Source organism: Panulirus ornatus, chromosome 9, assembly GCF_036320965.1.
Source record: "Panulirus ornatus isolate Po-2019 chromosome 9, ASM3632096v1, whole genome shotgun sequence".
NCBI classification, from domain to species: Eukaryota; Metazoa; Arthropoda; class Malacostraca; order Decapoda; family Palinuridae; genus Panulirus; species Panulirus ornatus.
Window position 1 is genome coordinate 39,030,144 of NC_092232.1, and position 20,488 is coordinate 39,050,631.

Consider the following 20,488-nt stretch of genomic DNA (forward strand, 5'->3'; position numbering starts at 1 on the left):
CTTACAGATGGGCCACTGCAGCCACTAGACTGGTAGGCAGAGCTTGGTTAAATATGAACAGGCATGTAAAGTGACCTGACCAATCAGGGAGTGCCATGCCACAGCTGCTGTGAATGTGGCTCATCGGCTTTGAATGTAAAGTCATGTGAAATAATACCATATCATATTCTCCTAGGAAAGGCAACTGTCAGATTGTTGAGTATTAAATTTTTGTGAGCAGCTTGTCTTAATAAATTCTCCTGGGGAAGGCACTTGTCAAAATGTTGAGCATTAAATTCTGATTAGCAGCTTATTTCTCATTGCTACCTGACTACCTGTTTGTCAGATTAAACAACATTTAAACTTCTTTAGACTAGTAACATGGCCCATGGCAATAATGCCTCTTAAAAGAGTGCCCTCTAAATTGTGTAGGGTTTTAGTGGTACAGGTAGAGCATCCCTGATCCGAAATGCTCCAAAATCCAAAACTTTTTGAGTGGTGACATGACATTACAAGTGGAAAATTCCACACCTGACCTTACTTGCCTATGCTAGGCTCTGACGCTGTGTTGGTGCCAGTTTGTTACAAATCATAGTCTGCCAGACCTACCTGCATTACTCACTGTGTTTTTTGCTTATTCTCTGCTCTCTGTGAATAAATGTAAGAAAATGATTGCTTATCAGTAGCATATAAATTCAGTCAGGAATGAAGGGGATGCCAAACAACCACAAACTGACCACATGGACGGCTGATGTTGTGACGCCTGAGTTTTCTGATGGTTCAGTGTTACACAGACTTTGTTTCATGTGCAAAATTATTAAGAATATTGTGTACATTATCTTCAGGTTATGTGTATAAGTTTCATATGAAGCATAAATGGATTTTGTGTTTATAATTGGGTCCCATCCCAAAGATATCTCATTATCTATTATCCATCATGACAGAAGTGGAAAACAGGATAACAGGATGATATGCAAATAAACAGATAAGAGCTGAGACATACCTCAATGTTTAAACCATTCAGTGTTCTTCCTCAGGAGATACTGATTCCAGCATTCGGCAGGACCATATTCCCCAGCAAAAGATGGTCACCCCGTCACCTTGTGAGGTTCCTTGGTGTGTCGCTCTCTGATTGGATTGCTTGTCCTGCTGCCTCCACTCATTTACAGCAATCGCCGCTGCCTGACATGACCTGCAGATGAACCCACACCTTATGGTGGTGATGTTTATAATCCTTTCCTCTTGGTAAGCTCTCATACTATCTCTAAGTGGTCGACACCAAGGCAGATACAGGCAAGTGACAAGCTGTTTAGTGATAGTGTGGGAGCTCACCTAGAGGAAGGGATTAAGGACAATGTTAATGCAAGGTGTAGGTTCATCTCCTGGTCACATTAGGCAGCAGAGACCACTGTGAAAAAGTGGAGGCAGCAGAACAAGCAATCTAATCCAACAGCGACATGTCAAGGTGACCAACCAGGTAACCATCATTTGCCGGGGAATATGGTCCCAGTGAATGCTGGAACCAGCATCTCCTGAGGAAGACTGTTGAATGGTCAAAGCATTGAGGTATGTCTCAGCTCTGACCCATTTGTTTCCATAGATCCTGTTTACCACATATCTCGCTATGAATATGCAAATATTCCAAATTCGAAACACTTCTGGTCCCAGGCATTTCAGATATGGGATACTCATCCTGTAATTTAATAGGTCCTATCAAGGATAATTTTTTCAAGTCTTTCTTTTGAGAACATTGATTACTTGACCCCTTCTTTTCCCTTCAGCTTAAGTTAGACCTTTCAAAGTCATAGACCTTTTTTTTTTTTCCGCTGTCTCCCGCGTTTGCGAGGTAGCGCAAGGAAACAGACGAAAGAAATGGCCCAACCCACCCCCATACACATGTATATACATACGTCCACACACACGCAAATATACATACCTACACAGCTTTCCATGGTTTACCCCAAACGCTTCACATGCCCTGTTTCAATCCACTGACAGCACATCAACCCCGGTATACCACATCGATCCAATTCACTCTATTCCTTGCCCTCCTTTCACCCTCCTGCATGTTCAGGCCCCGATCACACAAAATCTTTTTCACTCCATCTTTCCACCTCCAATTTGGTCTCCCACTTCTCCTCGTTCCCTCCACCTCCGACACATATATCCTCTTGGTCAATCTTTCCTCACTCATTCTCTCCATGTGCCCAAACCATTTCAAAACACCCTCTTCTGCTCTCTCAACCACGCTCTTTTTATTTCCACACATCTCTCTTACCCTTACATTACTTACTCGATCAAACCACCTCACACCACACATTGTCCTCAAACATCTCATTTCCAGCACATCCATCCTCCTGCACACAACTCTATCCATAGCCCGCGCCTCGCAACCATACAACATTGTTGGAACCACTGTTCCTTCAAACATACCCATTTTTGCTTTCCAAGATAATGTTCTCGACTTCCACACATTCTTCAAGGCTCCCAGGATTTTTGCCCCCTCCCCCATCCTATGATCCACTACCGCTTCCATGGTTCCATCCACTGCCAGATCCACTCCCAGATATCTAAAACACTTTACTTCCTCCAGTTTTTCTCCATTCAAACTTACCTCCCAATTGACTTGACCCTCAACCTTACTGTACCTAATAACCTTGCTCTTATTCACATTTACTCTTAACTTTCTTCTTTCACACACTTTACCAAACTCAGTCACCAGCTTCTGCAGTTTCTCACATGAATCAGCCACCAGCACTGTATCATCAGCGAAAAACAACTGACTCACTTCCCAAGCTCTCTCATCCCCAACAGACTTCATATTTGCCCCTCTTTCCAAAACTCTTGCATTCACCTCCCTAACAACCCCATCCATAAACAAATTAAACAACCATGGAGACATCACACACCCCTTCCGCAATCCTACATTCACTGAGAACCAATCACTTTCCTCTCTTCCTACACGTACACATGCCTTACATCCTCGATAAAAACTTTTCACTGCTTCTAACAACTTGCCTCCCACACCATATATTCTTAATACCTTCCACAGAGCATCTCTATCAACTCTATCATATGCCTTCTCCAGATCCATGAATGCTACATACAAATCCATTTGCTTTTCTAAGTATTTCTCACACACATTCTTCAAAGCAAACACCTGATCCACACATCCTCTACCACTTCTGAAACCACACTGCTCTTCCCCAATCTGATGCTCTGTACATGCCTTCACCCTCTCAATCAATACCCTCCCATATGATTTACCAGGAATACTCAACAAACTTATACCTCTGTAATTTGAGCACTCACTCTTATCCCCTTTGCCTTTGTACAATGGCACTATGCACGCATTCCGCCAATCCTCAGGCACCTCACCATGAGTCATACATACATTAAATAACCTTACCAACCAGTCAATAATACAGTCACCCCCTTTTTTAATAAATTCCACTGCAATACCATCCAAACCTGCTGCTTTGCCGGCTTTCATCTTCCGCAAAGCTTTTACTACCTCTTCTCTGTTTACCAAATCATTTTCCCTAACCCTCTCACTTTGCACACCACCTAGACCAAAACACCCTATATCTGCCACTCTATCATCAAACACATTCAATAAACCTTCAAAATACTCACTCCATCTCCTTCTCACATCACCACTACTTGTTATCACCTCCCCATTTGTGCCCTTCACTGAAGTTTACAGTTTCATATTTTTCTCTGTAAGTTTAGCTCGTCATTGTCTCTTGATGATTATCTTCCTATAATAAGCCTTGGGTTCAGGAAGAAAGTGAATTATATGCTGTCTAAACACAGAATCTTCTTGTTTTGATAATGAGTTCATTTTACATTTTTTTCATACATATTTGCCATTTCCTGTGTTAGGGAGGTAACGTCAAGACCAGAGGACTGAGCCTTCAGAGGAAAAATCCTCACTTGGCCCTCTTCTTTGCTCCTTTTTTTGGAAAAGTAAAAAGTGAAGAGGAGGATTTCCAGCTCCCCACTCCCATCCCTTTTAGTCGCCTTCTATGAGACAAACAGGGAATACATGGGAAGTATTCTTTCTCCCCTGTCTGCAGTTTTTAGGCCAAGAATGCAACCTTAGATTTAGAATAGACCCATTTATCCTCCACTCTTAAACCCCTTAGAGATCTTTTGGATTTGACCAGTGATTACAAAGGTAATAACTTTTTTGTGTTATGCACCCTGGAGCCTTAAAATGCTTTTTGGCAAGAAATATCTTTACATGGCTCAACCTGCCATTGGTGGAAATAAAGAAATGGGGCCTTTGGCACTCTTCTTTCACCGTCATGAAATGGTACCCTAGTTTAGGTGTGGTAGATGCATCCTATATGATTCTGGAGATTTCTTCTTCCATACACTCGGACTCCAGTATACTTCAAATGTACAAGTGAAGGTATATTTATTTTTTTCTGTGTGATTTGAAATTTTTTCTTTAACCCTCCTTCATATACAGTCTCATGCTCCTAGGACTGGCCACAGAGGAGAAAAATGTAGGCTTTTCGTTACCTGCTTGACTTTCACGAACTTTCAAAATACCTTTTCTTTGTACCTATTTTGACCATATTTTTTTTATGTTACAATTTGTGAATTATGAGCTCTGTGTGACTTGGAGCAGATGGTTTGGTGATATGGACCTGATGGCAGTCACTGATTGGGTGAGAGTGAACCCCATTTGTTTAGCAAAGGCTTCAGGTTTCCGAAGATTAACCAGAAAGGGTGAGCGAGAACTTCCTACCCAATTTTACGAGGGCCGTATGATCCTGAGCCTATGTTCCCAAAGGGATGTACCATGCTTACTTTACACCATGTGTAGAGAGAAAATGTTTTTAATCTTACAGAAATCTCCAGTTTTAGAGGCATTTGACTGAAGCTGATGTCTTTGTTTTCTTACAGCTTGGCATGCTATTCTCCCTTCAGTGCCACTGATGAGGCAACATTACGTTATCAAATCAGAAATGCTGTGTTCAGTTTTCAGCATAGACTTTGGACAGAAATCTCAGAGGGGGCAAAGGATCTCATTACAAAACTTATGGTTAGTGAACCATCACAGAGGCTAGATATTGAGCAAACCTTGAGACACCCTTGGCTGCAGGTAAGGGTATAAACTTTATTGTATTCTTTTGTTCATTTGGTTTCCCACATTTTAAGTATGGCATGCAGAGGACAAACTAGGAAGGAGGAGTATAGTGTCAGGAGAGGTAAAGTGTGTTTGGACCAGATTTGGTGTGAAAATTTTTTTAAAAGAGATGACTGGGAAAAGAGAGAAAATTGTATGCATTTGTAGATTTGGAGAAAGCATATGATAGGCCCTGTGGAAAATGCTATGAATATATAGGGTGTGAAAGCCTTTTATAGAGGAGCAATTGCATGTATAAGAGTGGATGGAGAGTTGAGCAGAAGTTTTTGGTATACATTTGGTTGTGAGACAGGGCTGTGTAATGTCACCATACCTTTTTAACATTTAAATGGATGGAGTGACAAGAGATGAAAGCAAAACTAGGGAAAAGAGATGTAGAGATGGAGTGGGGAGGTGAGGTATGGTGGCTGGTGGCAAGCCAGTTTAGTGTATGATACTGTGTTGTTTGCAGAGTGTGAAAAGGGGTTGCAGAAGATTGTTTTTTTATCATGTTTGGAGTATAGTTGATAGAGGGTAAATGTGAGTTGAAGTAAAGTAATGATGTTTGAAAGGAAACAGAGTGAAAGTGTAGATTTTGCAAAGCCCTATAGAGTGAGAGAAGAAAGTGTACTAAACTGTATTATGTATGTTTAGGGAGAAAGACTGGAAGAGGTGACAGAATTTTAATTGAGAACTATCTGGGGTAAGTTTAGTGATACAGAAGGAGAGATAAGGGAGAGAGCTGTATAGGGTAGAAGAGTCATTGGGCCCCTTCATAGAATAATGAAGGGTAGAGGTGTAAATAAGGAAGTAAAGAAAGGATTAAGGGACAGCATAATCCTGATGACCCTGACCTATGCAGCCAAAACATGGACTTGGGGTGAGTCACAAAAGTCAAAAATCCAGGTTGTGGAAATTATTTATTTAAGAGGAGCATATGATATGACTAGATGGAATGAAGAAAGTGATGACTAGGTGTTTGAGTTATGTGGTATGGGAGGAAGTGCAAAGGGAATGAGTTGAGGAGTGTTAGAGTGGGTGAAACATATACTATGAGGTGGTTTGGGCAAGTGGAAAGAATGCCAATGGGAAGTTTACAATTAGAGTGTATGATCGTATGATTAAAGGGTTTAGAGTAACAGGGGGAGAAATGGGGAAAGAATTCATGGGATGGTGTATGTGAGGGAGCCATGTAAGGATGGGGATAAATGGAGACTTGCTGTGGCCACCTTCATGGTGGGGGTTCCCAGGGGGAATGGGCATCAGAGATATGGATTGTTTGATAAAATAGAAAGTTATGAAATACAGTGAGGATTTTCATCAGAGAAAGTAAGGCATGTGTGAGTAAAAAGGGAGGGGAAGCTGTTTCTGATGATGTTGAATTTCCATCCATGATATGTGATGTTGTTTGGTCTGTGTATGGATGGAATGGTGAAGGAAGTAAATACAGTGGCTTTAGAACGAGGGGGAAGGAGCTTTTGAATGCCTGGAGGTCAAAGGCATGGGAAGTGAATTGTTTGTTGTCTGCAAATGAAAATGGATTATAAGAGATAATTGATTATTAGTGGTTATGTATCTGAGCATGAGATGAGAGATCATGAGAAGCAGGTGTTTTGAGAGCAGCTGAGTGAGTGATTATCTGATTTGGGTGAAAATGAAAATGGATTATAAGAGATAATTGATTATTAGTGGTTATGTATCTGAGCATGAGATGAGAGATCATGAGAAGCAGGTGTTTTGAGAGCAGCTGAGTGAGTGATTATCTGATTTGGGTGAAAATGAAAATGGATTATAAGAGATAATTGATTATTAGTGGTTATGTATCTGAGCATGAGATGAGAGATCATGAGAAGCAGGTGTTTTGAGAGCAGCTGAGTGAGTGATTATCTGATTTGGGTGAAAATGAAAATGGATTATAAGAGATAATTGATTATTAGTGGTTATGTATCTGAGCATGAGATGAGAGATCATGAGAAGCAGGTGTTTTGAGAGCAGCTGAGTGAGTGATTATCTGATTTGGGTGAAAATGAAAATGGATTATAAGAGATAATTGATTATTAGTGGTTATGTATCTGAGCATGAGATGAGAGATCATGAGAAGCAGGTGTTTTGAGAGCAGCTGAGTGAGTGATTATCTGATTTGGGTGAAAATGAAAATGGATTATAAGAGATAATTGATTATTAGTGGTTATGTATCTGAGCATGAGATGAGAGATCATGAGAAGCAGGTGTTTTGAGAGCAGCTGAGTGAGTGATTATCTGATTTGGGTGAAAATGAAAATGGATTATAAGAGATAATTGATTATTAGTGGTTATGTATCTGAGCATGAGATGAGAGATCATGAGAAGCAGGTGTTTTGAGAGCAGCTGAGTGAGTGATTATCTGATTTGGGTGAAAATGAAAATGGATTATAAGAGATAATTGATTATTAGTGGTTATGTATCTGAGCATGAGATGAGAGATCATGAGAAGCAGGTGTTTTGAGAGCAGCTGAGTGAGTGATTATCTGATTTGGGTGAAAATGAAAATGGATTATAAGAGATAATTGATTATTAGTGGTTATGTATCTGAGCATGAGATGAGAGATCATGAGAAGCAGGTGTTTTGAGAGCAGCTGAGTGAGTGATTATCTGATTTGGGTGAAAATGAAAATGGATTATAAGAGATAATTGATTATTAGTGGTTATGTATCTGAGCATGAGATGAGAGATCATGAGAAGCAGGTGTTTTGAGAGCAGCTGAGTGAGTGATTATCTGATTTGGGTGAAAATGAAAATGGATTATAAGAGATAATTGATTATTAGTGGTTATGTATCTGAGCATGAGATGAGAGATCATGAGAAGCAGGTGTTTTGAGAGCAGCTGAGTGAGTGATTATCTGATTTGGGTGAAAATGAAAATGGATTATAAGAGATAATTGATTATTAGTGGTTATGTATCTGAGCATGAGATGAGAGATCATGAGAAGCAGGTGTTTTGAGAGCAGCTGAGTGAGTGATTATCTGATTTGGGTGAAAATGAAAATGGATTATAAGAGATAATTGATTATTAGTGGTTATGTATCTGAGCATGAGATGAGAGATCATGAGAAGCAGGTGTTTTGAGAGCAGCTGAGTGAGTGATTATCTGATTTGGGTGAAAATGAAAATGGATTATAAGAGATAATTGATTATTAGTGGTTATGTATCTGAGCATGAGATGAGAGATCATGAGAAGCAGGTGTTTTGAGAGCAGCTGAGTGAGTGATTATCTGATTTGGGTGAAAATGAAAATGGATTATAAGAGATAATTGATTATTAGTGGTTATGTATCTGAGCATGAGATGAGAGATCATGAGAAGCAGGTGTTTTGAGAGCAGCTGAGTGAGTGATTATCTGATTTGGGTGAAAATGAAAATGGATTATAAGAGATAATTGATTATTAGTGGTTATGTATCTGGGCATGAGAAGAAAGATCATGAGTGGCAAGTGTTTTGGGAGCAGCTGAGTGAGTGTGTTAGCAGGTTTGATGCACAAGATAAGGCTGTAGTGATGGGTAATTTGAATGCAAAGGTAAGTAATGTGGCAGCTGAGGGAATACTTGGTGTACATGGGGTGTTCAACGTTGTAAATGGAAATGGTGAAGAGCTTGTAGATTCGTGTGCTGAAAAAGGACTTGTGATTGGGAATACCTGGTTTAAAAAGAGAGATATACATAAGTATACATATGTAAGTAGGAGAGATGGCCAGAGAGTGTTATTGGATTACGTGTTAATTGATAGGCGCGTGAAACAGAGACTTTTGGATGTTAATGTGCTGAGAGGTGCAACTGGAGGGATGTCTGATCATTATCTTGTGGAGGCGAAGGTGAAGATGTGTAGAGGTTTTCAGAAAAGAAGAAAGAATGATGGGGTGAAGAGAATGGTGAGAGTATGTGAGCTTGGGAATGAGACCTGTGTGAAGAAGTACTAGGAGAGACTGAGTGCAGAATGGAAAAAGGTGAGAGCAAAGGACATAAGGGGAGTAAGGAAGGAATGGGATGTATTTAGGGAAGCAGTGATGGCTTGTGCAAAAGATGCTTGTGGCATAAGAAAGGTGGGAGGTGAGCAGATTAGAAAGGGTAGTGAGTGGTGAGATGAAGAAGTAAGATTGTTAGTGAAAGAGAAGAGAGAGGCATTTGGTCGATTTTTGCAGAGAAATAGTGCAAATGAGTGGGAGATGTATAAAAGAAAGAGGCAGGAGGTCAAGAGAAAAGTGCAAGAGGTGAAAAAGAGGGCAAATGAGAGTTGGGTGAGAGTATCATTAAATTTTAGGGAGAATAAAAAGATGTTTTGGAAGTAAATAAATAAAGTGCGTAAGACAAGAGAACAAATGGGAACATTGGTGAAGGGGGCTAATGGGGAGATAACAACAAGTAGTGGTGATGTGAGAAGGAGATGGAGTGAGTATTTTGAAGGTTTGTTGAATGTGTTTGATGATAGAGTGGGTGATATAGGGTGTTTTGGTCAAGGTGGTGTTTGAAGTGTGAGAGGGTCAGGGAGAATGATTTAGTAAACAGAGAAGAGGTAGTGAAAGCTTTGTGGAAGGTGAAAGCCGGCAAGGTGGCGGGTTTGGATGGTATTGCAGTGGAATTTATTAAAAAAGGGGGTGACTGTGTTGTTGACTGGTTGGTGAGGATATTCAGTGTATGTATGGCTTATGGTGAGGTGCCTGAGGTTGGCGGAATGCATGCATAGTGCCATTGTACAAAGGCAAAGGGGATAAAGGTGAGTGCTCAAATTACAGAGGTATAAGTGTTTTGAGTATTTGTGGGAAATTATATGGGAGGGTATTGATTGAGAGGGTGAAGGCACGTACAGAGCATCAGATTAGGGAAGAGCAGTGTGGTTTCAGAAGTGGTAGAGGATGTGTGGATTAGGTGTTTGCTTTGAAGAATGTATGTGAGAAATACTTAGAAAAGCAAATGGATTTGTATGTAGCATTTATGGATCTGGAGAAGGCATATGATAGAGTTGACAGAGATGCTCTGTAGAAGTTAGTAAGAGTATAGGATGTGGGAGGCAAGTTGCTTAAAGCAGAAAAAAGTTTTTATCAAGGATGTAAGGCATGTGTACTTGTAGGAAGAGAGGAAAGTGATTGTTTCTCAGTGAATGTTGGTTTGCGGCAGGGGTGCGTGATGTCTCCATGGTCATTTAATGTGTTTATGGATGGGGTTGTTAGGGACGTAAATGCAAGAGTTTTGGAAAGAGGGGCAAGTATGCAGTCTGTTGTGGATGAGAGGGCTCAGTAAATGAGTTAGTTGTTGTTCGCTGATGATACAGCGCTGGTGGTTGATTCGTGTGAGAAACTGCAGAAGCTGGTGACTGAGTTTGGTAAAGTGTGTGAAAGAAGAAAGCTGAGAGTAAATGTGAATATGAGCAAGGTTATTAGGTACAGTAGGGTTGAGGCACAAGTTAACTGGGAGGTAAGTTTGAATGGATAAAAACTGGAGGAAGTGATGTTTTAGATATCTGGGAGTGGATTTGGCAGTGGATGGAACCATGGAAGCAGAAGTGGGGGAGGGGGCGAAAGTTCTGGGAGCGGTGAAGAATATGTAGAAGGCGAGAACATTATCTCGGAAAGCAAAAATGGGTATGTTTGAAGGAATAGTGTGTCCAACAATGTTATATGGATGCGAGGCGTGGGCTATAGATAGGGTTGTGCAGAGGAAGGTGCATGTGTTGGAAGTGAGATGTTTGAGGACAATATGTGGTGTGAGGTGGTTTGATCGAATAAGTAATGAAAGGGTAAGAGAGATGTGTGGTAATAAAAAGCGTGTGGTTGAGAAAGCAAAAGAGTGTGTATTGAAATGGTTTGGTTACATGGAGAGAATGAGTGAGGAAAGATTGAGAAAGAGGATTTATGTGTCAGAGGTGGAGGGAACGAGAAGTGGGAGACCAAATTGGAGGTGGAGGGATGGAGTGAAAAAGATTTTGAGCGATTAGGGCCTGAACATGCAGGAGGGTGAAAGGCGTGCAGGGAATAGAGTGAATTGGAACGATGTGGTATATCGGGGTGGACGTGCTGCCAATGGATTGAACTAGGGCATGTGAAGTGTCTGGGGTAAACCATGGAAAGTTTTGTGGGGCCTAGAAAGGGAGCTACGGTTTTGGTGCATTAGACATGACAACTAGAGACTGAGTGTGAACGAATGTGGCCTTTATTGTCTTTTCCTAGTGCTACCTCGCTCACATGTGGGGGAGGGGGGCGTCATTCCATGTGGGGCGGGGTGGTGGCGGGAATGAATGAAGGCAGCAAGTATGAATTATGTACATGTGTATATATGTATATGTCTGTATGTATATATATATGCATACTTTGAAATGTATAGGTATGTATATGTGCATGTGTGGATGTGTATGTATATACATGTGTGTGTGTGGGAGACAGCGACAAAGTATAATAATAGAAGATACATATCAACATTTACATACACATACACATACATAGACATATGCATATATATACACATGTACACATTCATACTTGCTTGCCTTCATCCATTTCTGTCGCTACCCTTCCCCACAAGAAACAGCATTGCTAACTCTCACTTCAATGAGGTAGCACAAGGAAAACAGACAAGAAGGCCACATTCATTGACACTCAGTCTCTAGCTGTCATGTGTAATGCAAAGAGCCACAGCTCCCTATCCACATCCAGGCCCAACATACTTTCCATGGTTTACTCCAGACGATTCACATGCCGTGGTTCAGTCCATTGACAGCACGTCGACCTCGGTTACTACGTTGTTCCAGTTCACTCTATTCTTTGCATGCCTCTCACCCTCTGTATGTTCAGGCCCCAATCTCTCGTAATCTTTTTCACTCCATCCTTCCACTTCCAGTTTGGTCTTCCACTTCTCCTTGTTCCCTCCACCTCTGACACATATATCCTATTTGTCAATCTTTCCTCACTCTTTCTCTCCATATGTCCAAACCATTTCAACACACCCTCTTCTGCTCTCCCTACCACACTTTTTATTTCCACACATCTCTCTTACCCTTTCATTACTCACTCAACCAAACCACCTTACACCACATATTGTCTTCATTCACCCTCCTCCATACAACTCAGTGTATAGCCCATGCCTAGCAACCACATAACATTGTTGGAACTACTGTTCCTTCAAACATACCCAGTTTTCCTTTCCGAGACAACGTTCTATCCCTCTACACATTCTTCACCACTCCCAGGACCTTCACCCTCTCCCCCACCCTGTGACTCACTTTCACTTCCATGGTTCCATCTGCTGCTAAGTCCACTCCCAGATATCTAAAACACTTCACTTCCTCCAATTTTTCTCCAATCAAACTCACATCCCAATTAACTTGTCCCTCATCCCTACTGAACCTAATAACCTTGCTCTTATTCACATTTGCTCTCAGTTTTCTTCTTTCACACACTTTTCCAAACTCAGTCACCAACTTCTGCAGTTTCTCGCATGAATTAGCCCCTAGAGCTGTATCATCGGCATACAACAACTAACTCACTTCCTAGCCCCTCTCATCCACAACAGATTGCATAGTCACCCCTCTCTCCAAAATTCTTGCATTTACCTCCCTAACCACCCCTTCCATAAACAAATTAAACAACCATGGGGACTTCACACATCCCTGCTGCAGACCAACATTCAATGGAAACCAATCTCCTCTATTCTTACTCGTACACATGTCTTACATCCTTGGTGAAAACTTTTCACTGCTTCTAGCACTTACCTCCCACACCATGTACTCTTAAGACCTTCCACAAAGCATCTCCATCAACCCTTTCATATGCTTTCTCCAGATCCATAAATGCTACATACAAATCCATCTGTTTTTCTAAGTATTTCTCATGTGCATTCTTCAAAGCAAACACCTGATCCACACATCCTCTACCACTTGTGAAACCACACTGCTCCTCCCCAATCTGATGCTCTGTACATGCCTTCACCCTCTCATTCAATACCTTCCCATGTAGATTCTCAGGAAAACTCAGCAAACTTATACATCTGTAGTTTGAACACTCACCTTTATCCCATTTGCCTCTGTACAATGGTACTATGCATGCATTCCACCAATTCTCATTCACTTCACCATGGTTCATACATACGTTGAATATCCTTACCAACCAATCAATAACACAGTCACCCCCTTTTTTAATAAATTCCACTGCAATACCATCCAAACCTGCTGCCTTGCCGGCTTTCATCTTCCGCAAAGCTTTCACTACCTCTTCTCTCATTACTAAACCATTTTCCCTGACCCTCTCACTTTGCACACCAACCCAGCCAAAACACCCTATATCTTCCACAATATCATCAAACACATTCAACAGACCTTCAAAATACTTACTTCATCTTCTCACTTCATCACTACCTGTTTTTACCTTCCCCCTTGCCTCCACTGATGTTCCCATTTATTCTTTGGTCTTACGCACATTATTTACCTCCTTCCAAAATATCTTTTTATTCTCCCTAAAATTTTTGGTACTCTCACCCAAACTCTCATTTGCCCTCTTTTTCAACCCATGCTCCTTTCACTTGACCTCATGCCTCTCTCTTTTATACATCTCCCGGTCATTTGCACTACTTCTTTGCAAGTATCATCCAAAAGCCTCTCTTTTCTCTTTCACAAAGAACTTTACTTACATAGGGTAGGGACGCAGTGATGGATTTCAAGTTTCATATTCTCTGCATGTCATAATAGGCTAGTACAGTGGGTGGGAATATGGGGTTGGAAACCCCTCCCTTTCTTGAATTTCATTTTCTAAAAGATAGAACCAAGTGGGGAGTGCTCTCATTCTTGAAGCTCTGGCTGGGTTTTTTAAATGTGAGTGGATATAACCAAGATGAGAAGAAAGGAGAGATAGGTAGTGTGTTTGAGGAAAGAAACTTGATGTTCTGGTGCCGAACAAAATAAAGCTCAAGAAAATAGAATGGTTTGGAATTATCTTTGGAGTAAAGTAAGGGGTTGATGAGAGGGCAACTGCTAAGGAAGGAGTAACACTGCTACTGAAGCAGTAGTTGTAGGGAGTGTATGACAGAGTGTAAGGAATTTAGCTTTCATCTGATTTGGGTGAAAATGAAAATGGGTTATAAGAGATAATTGATTATTAGTGGTTATGTATCTGAGCATGAGATGAGAGATCATGAGAAGCAGGTGTTTTGAGAGCAGCTGAGTGAGTGATTATCTGATTTGGGTGAAAATGAAAATGGATTATAAGAGATAATTGATTATTAGTGGTTATGTATCTGAGCATGAGATGAGAGATCATGAGAAGCAGGTGTTTTGAGAGCAGCTGAGTGAGTGATTCTACAGTTTTGATGCAAGATATTTGTGATGGGTGAATTAAATGCAAAGGTTAGTAATGTAACAGTTGAGAGCATAATTTGGGGCTTGGGGTATTCAGTATTATGAATGGAAATGGTGAACAGCTTGTGGCATTATATGTGGAGAAAGGACTGATGATTGGAAATACACAAATATATTTATGTAAGAAGGATGGTCGGTGGGCATTATTGGATTACATACTAATTGATAGATGTGCAAGAGAGACTTTTGGATGTGAAAGTGCTGAGAAGGGCAGCTGGTGGGATGTCTGATCACTACTTTGTGGTGAATGGGGTGAAGATTTGCAGAGGTATTGGGAAAAGTGAGAGAATCAAGGAGAGTGGTTTGGTGAAGAAAGAAGAGGTAATGAAAGTCTTAAGATGAAATGTGGTAAGGCACTTGGAGTGGATGATATTGGAGGTAAATTACTGTATTAAGATAAGATTAATTGCAAATGTAGAATCTACTACAGAAATATGTACCTTTTGCTTTTCAGAAAAAACACTAGCTTTTGTCACACGATCTTTGGCTAAAGGAGCTTAAGCCTGATGTATCATAAGTATGAAGCTCATGTGCACTGATGATATACCCCAAAATGCATACAGGGGACTGCTTTCGTTGTTTATACACTTCCCATTTTTATATATTTAGCGGTCAGACTCTTTTATTTTGTGGTCATACCCATTTTTTCACACTGTAAACCCAGCAAAATTAGATATTTGAAATGGGCCGCATTGTTCATAAGTGAAGGTGAAGGTCAAGTAAAAGTTCCCCCAATGCAGCACCATAGGTTTATCATGAAGGCCAGCTACCTTTGCTTGCTATTTCCCTCTCTACTGCTGTGCTATATGGACATGTGTCCTTAACTTTTGACAACTTGTAACATTTACTAGCTTCTAGGAACACCTCAAAGTGCCTGTCCCTCAAGTGTTAGTTCTACCTCCCCAAGTACCAAGAAGACTCGCATTACTTTCAGCAGGTGCTCGGGTCAGTGAGCAAGCCAAAGGTTCAAGCTGTGTCATCTGCTTGTGCCATTTAGTTTGAAGGACAGTGACATTGAACTGACTGCCTTTAGGAGTTGCCTGTAAGAGTCATGTCTGACTTGAATTTCAGGGAGCAGTTTCTCCAAGTAAAAATTTATAGAAGGAAAAAGTGTTTTGAAATAATGAAGTACCATAGTTTGAGGGAAAAATTGTGTTGTTGAGTGAAATGGGTTTAATTTGTTCCAAAAGTTAAAATTGTTTGTTAATGAAGCAAAAGCAAAAGGAAAACTGAAAAGTAGGATTTTTTTTTGGGGGGGGGGAGATGAGATCATTGAGACAAAGATGAAAAGCACAGAACAAGAACATGTTTCATGGAGAACTTGGTGCTTTTGACTTATTGGGATGTCAAATTCAATCACTAATATTAGTCACATTCTCAAAACTGAATGCAGCAGTTGTAGAGAAGTTTATTATAAGATCAGTGACCCATTTTGAATGAACTTGAATATGTGATAAGTGATGAGAAAAATAGCTGATAACAATGATCAAGGGAGTTTTATTCGATGACACAAATTAACATACTTTCGTAGGTACAGTGTGGTAATAAAAAGAGTGTGGTTGAGAGAGTTAAAGGGGGTGTTCTGAAATGGTGTGGACATATGCAGAGAATGAGTGATGACAGGTTGACAGGGTATATATGTGTCAGAGGTGGAGAGGAAAAGGAGAAAGGGGAGACCACAGTTTGATTACTCTTTGATCATCATTGGCCAAAATGTTTGGTCATTTGCACCAAATTTCTAGATAATGAGTATTTAAATGCTAAAGCTCGTGTAGCATGTCACAACACAGCATTTGAAATGGGAGATACTGAGTTGGTATGGATGTGGGTTAGAGGGAATTGGAAGTAAGTGGTATCAGGGGTTGACATGCTCTCATCAGAATGAATTAAGGCATTTAAAGCAGCTTGGAAACCATGAAAAGGTCTGTGGGGCTTGGTTGTGGATAGGGTGCTATGGTTTTGGTGCATTGCACATGACAGCAAGAAAATAGATGCGAGTAAATACAGCCTTTCTTTTTCTGTATCCAGCTTTACTTTACTAATGCGAGAAATGACAGACAAATATGGAAAAAAATGTTTTACATGTATGCAGTGATTTTCATGGAATTTTTAGAAATTAGAATAGATGTTGATTGTGTTCCACATTTCTTTACTCTTTGAAAGCTTAAGGAAATGCTGTTTAATGAGCTCAATAAAAATTCAGATGTTTATCACTAGAGGTAGACAGACTATGTAGATGGATAATTAAAGAAATGGTTGCCTTTATTTCAGGATGAAGTGATGCAAAAGAAAGCTATGGATCTTTTAAAACAAGACCAATTCTCACCTAGCAAGAAAAGAAGAGTTGAAGAGAGTGAAGTTGATGAATTGGTGCTGCCTGATGCCAAAACACCTAAAGTTCAGTTGGGAATTAGCGATAGACTGTAGCTTTCTTAAAAAGTGGAAAAAAAATTCTGTTTAATGGATTCTGTTCCTAAGGTATTTAAGAACATTGAACTTTTTTTTTTAAGAAGCTGGTGAAAAAAAAAAATATGGTTTCATATAGATTTGATACAAAGTGTTCCTTTGGTAAAGTTCTGCTCACTCTATGAATAAACTGGTAAGATATTTATTGATAAGCATTTTGAAATAAATCCATATGACTAAGAAGTGCACCATATATGAAATACATAGCATAGTGAAAGTACTGTGGCAGATTACATGAATTTGCTTGATTCTCACCACTCTCCAGTAGTATGAGGCTGACACAGTTACAGTCCCAGTTATATTAATGGTTTGACAGAATTATTCCAGGATTACTATGTACACATTAAAATGCTTAAAGCAAAGCATATACTAAGCAAGCCTGTATGAAATTAGCAGTGCTAATGGGACAATTTTTATTTAAAGTTTGTTATTAAGTAAATTATACAGCACTTTGGAATGTTATTTTTCTTTTTGTTCAGAAGTTGGTAATTTGAATGTGATATTGTTAGAATATTTGTAATTGCCCCAGAACCATGTACTAGCATATGCTTCTTTGTCATGTCTAATTACCATCATTGTTTAGTTGTTATTAGTTGATGTATGTATTATCTTGAAATTATGGTTTGCTGATTCATAAATAGGTATAATGTATCATCATAGTACAAGTTTAGGTTATTGAATATATGTATATTTTATATTATAGTTGTTTCTTTAAACTAAATAGAATGCTCCTTCCTAAGTTTTATCGAAACTTTAATTTCTAATTTGCTTCCAGGCTATGGGCAAGATGGCTATTCTTGCATTTTGAGTGGAAATTACTGAGGTTTGAGAGCTTTTCGTGCAGAGATAATAACTGATAATGATAATAGTAATGATAATGAAAGAATATTTTGTCTTTATACTTGTCACAAAAGTATTTCCTGCTGGAGTGAGGTAATATCATGAAAGGACGAACAACAGCCTCATTTGTTCACATTCTCTCCAACTGTTATGTATAATGTAACAAACATTATGTTTATAAGTAAGATAAATAATATTGTGTTGACTGTTATCACACTATTCAAATTATGTAGTTGCATGTATTACAGTGACTGAGCCCTTTAGTTCAAGGGCCTTTCATAAGGACCTTTGAATCTCATCATTTATTTTGTGTATGAAGGGGTACAGTAAAATTTCCAGTATTGTGTATTATATACAGTTTATGTATACCATTTGAAAATTCAGAATGTCCTTCTTGAGAAAGTCAGCTGTTAATTGACTGCAGGCAAGTGGGCACACCACAACTGAAAAATCATCTGCTCAGCTATATTATTGTAATTGGATGAGGACTTTCTTCTTCCAAAGGAGTTCGTCATTTCCCTGCTTCTGCATTGAATGCAGCCTCTGAAAAGAGATCCTGGGTTGTTTAAGGACGATGAAAAGACATATGAAACTAACTTAACTGCAGCGGGTTAGGATATTTGTGATTACTCGATTTGTAAACTTAATGCTTGATCTGTGTTCAGGAAAATATTTGTTAAAAGGTGTGGATAAAGGAAATGTGGTTATAAAGACTAAAACTGATGAGGAATGTATATATTGGCATGGCAACTTATAAATTGACAAAAGAAAATAGTGCTATAGTTATCGTCCTCTTTATTGCAGTACAAGTTAGTGATTTTGAGTGAATATGTGAGTGCAATTAGTTCTATAAAATTACGCTGGTTATACAAAAATTTTTATAGATGAACCAAAGAAATAAGATTTAGAATATGAAGTATAATTAGCCTATGATGTCAGAGAATGGATATTTTTGTAATTGTTTGAATATGATATGTTAGCTAAGTCAGCTAGCAAGTTAGAAAGTATAGGTAAGCTGTTGTGACAAATTTAGTTGGAGGATGTTGATATATTCCAAATAGAAGCAAAGTTTTTTTTTTTCTAAAAAAGGGGCAATCATATCAAAATGTTTGAATTATTTTGGAGCAATCAAAAGTGAATGAATTTTTGATATTTTGGATTGATGTTCAATAAGAGAGCAGAGGGAAAGAGAAGTTGAATGCTGGGAATAAATCCATAAAACAAATTGCCTGACAACTTATGTGCCACTGTGCTTCCTCCATAAACATACTCATGTCTCATGGATGTCTTCAGGCACCCTGCCATACTTTACCTCTTTTTTTATTGACCTAATGTATTTAATGTCGTAGTGCCCTGCAAAATGAAATTTTGGGATTCAGGATATTGATTAGTTTCACTGTTTTTCCTTCCTTCCACAACTTACTTACCAGAGAATAACTGCAGAACCCATTGCTTGATTGTATTAGACTGTGAAGATACTGTTAAGAAAAATTATTACTGTTAATTATGGGGTCATAGGTTAATGTTGGGGTGAAGAGAATGGTGAAAGTAAGTGAGCTTGGGAAGGAGACTTGTGTGAGGAAGTACCAGGAGAGACTGAGTACAGAATGGAAAAAGGTGAGAACAAAGGACATAAGGGGAGTGGGGGAGGAATGGAATGTATTTAGGGTAGCAGTGATAGCTTGCACAAAAGATGCCTGTGGCATGAGAAGCGTGGGAGGTGGGTTAATTAGAAAGGGTAGTGAGTGGTGGGATGAAGAAGTATGATTATTTGTGAAAGAGAAGAGAGAGGCATTTGGACGATTTTTGCAGGGAAATAATGCAAAATGACTGGGATATGTATAAAAGAAAGAGGCAAGAGGTCAAGAGAAAGGTGCAAGAGGTGAAAAAGAGGGCAAATGAAAGTTTGGATGAGAGAGTACCATTAAATTTTAGGGAGAATAAAAAGATGTTTTGGAAGGAGGTAAATATAGTGCGTAAGACAAGGGATCAAATGGGAACATCAGTGAAGGGGGCTAATGGGGAGGTGATAACAAGTAGTGGTGATGTGAGAAGGAGATGAAGTGAGTTTTTTGAAGGTTTGTTGAGTGTGTTTAATGATAGAGTGGCAGATATAGGGTTTTTGGTCGAGGTGGTGTGCAAAGTGAGGGGGTTAGGGAGAATGATTTGGTAAACAGAGAAGAGGTAGTAAAAGCTTTCTGGAAGATGAAAGCTGGCAAGGCAACGGGTTTGGATGCTATTGCAGTGGAATTTATTAAAGAAGGGGGTGACTGTGTTGTTGACTGGTTGGTAAGGTTATTTAATGTATGTATGACTCATGGTGAGGTGCGTGAGGATTGGCAGAATGCATGCATAGTGCCATTGTACAAAGGCAAAGGGGATAAAAGTGAGTGCTCAAATTACAGAGGTGTAACTCTGTTGATTATTCCTGGGAAATTGTACGGGAGGGTATTGATTGAGAGGGTGAAGGCATGTACAGAGCATCAGATTGAGGAAGAGCAGTGTGGTTTCAGAAGTGGTAGAGGATGTGTGGATCAGGTGTTTGCTTTGAAGAATGTATGTGAGAAATACATAGAAAAGCAAATGGATTTGTATGTAGCATTTATGGATCTGGAGAAGGCATATGATAGAGTTGATGGAGATGCTCTGTGGAAGGTATTAAGAATATATGGTGTGGGAGGCAAGTTGTTAG

The 20,488-nt window shown here is 39.6% G+C and overlaps 1 protein-coding gene across 3 annotated transcripts in view; it reads left to right on the forward strand.

Moving 5' to 3' along the window:
- lok (ovarian-specific serine/threonine-protein kinase loki) overlaps positions 1 to 19,179 on the forward strand; it is a 225,979-nt gene extending 206,800 nt beyond the window's left edge. For all 3 annotated transcript variants that reach the window (XM_071665056.1, XM_071665057.1, XM_071665055.1), the window contains 2 exons: positions 4,897 to 5,095; positions 16,762 to 19,179. In XM_071665056.1, the coding sequence (XP_071521157.1) occupies positions 4,897 to 5,095; positions 16,762 to 16,917 (355 nt within the window). In that variant the 3' untranslated portion in view covers positions 16,918 to 19,179. The remainder of the gene's footprint in view (positions 1 to 4,896; positions 5,096 to 16,761) is intronic.
- Positions 19,180 to 20,488: the final 1,309 nt, after the last annotated feature.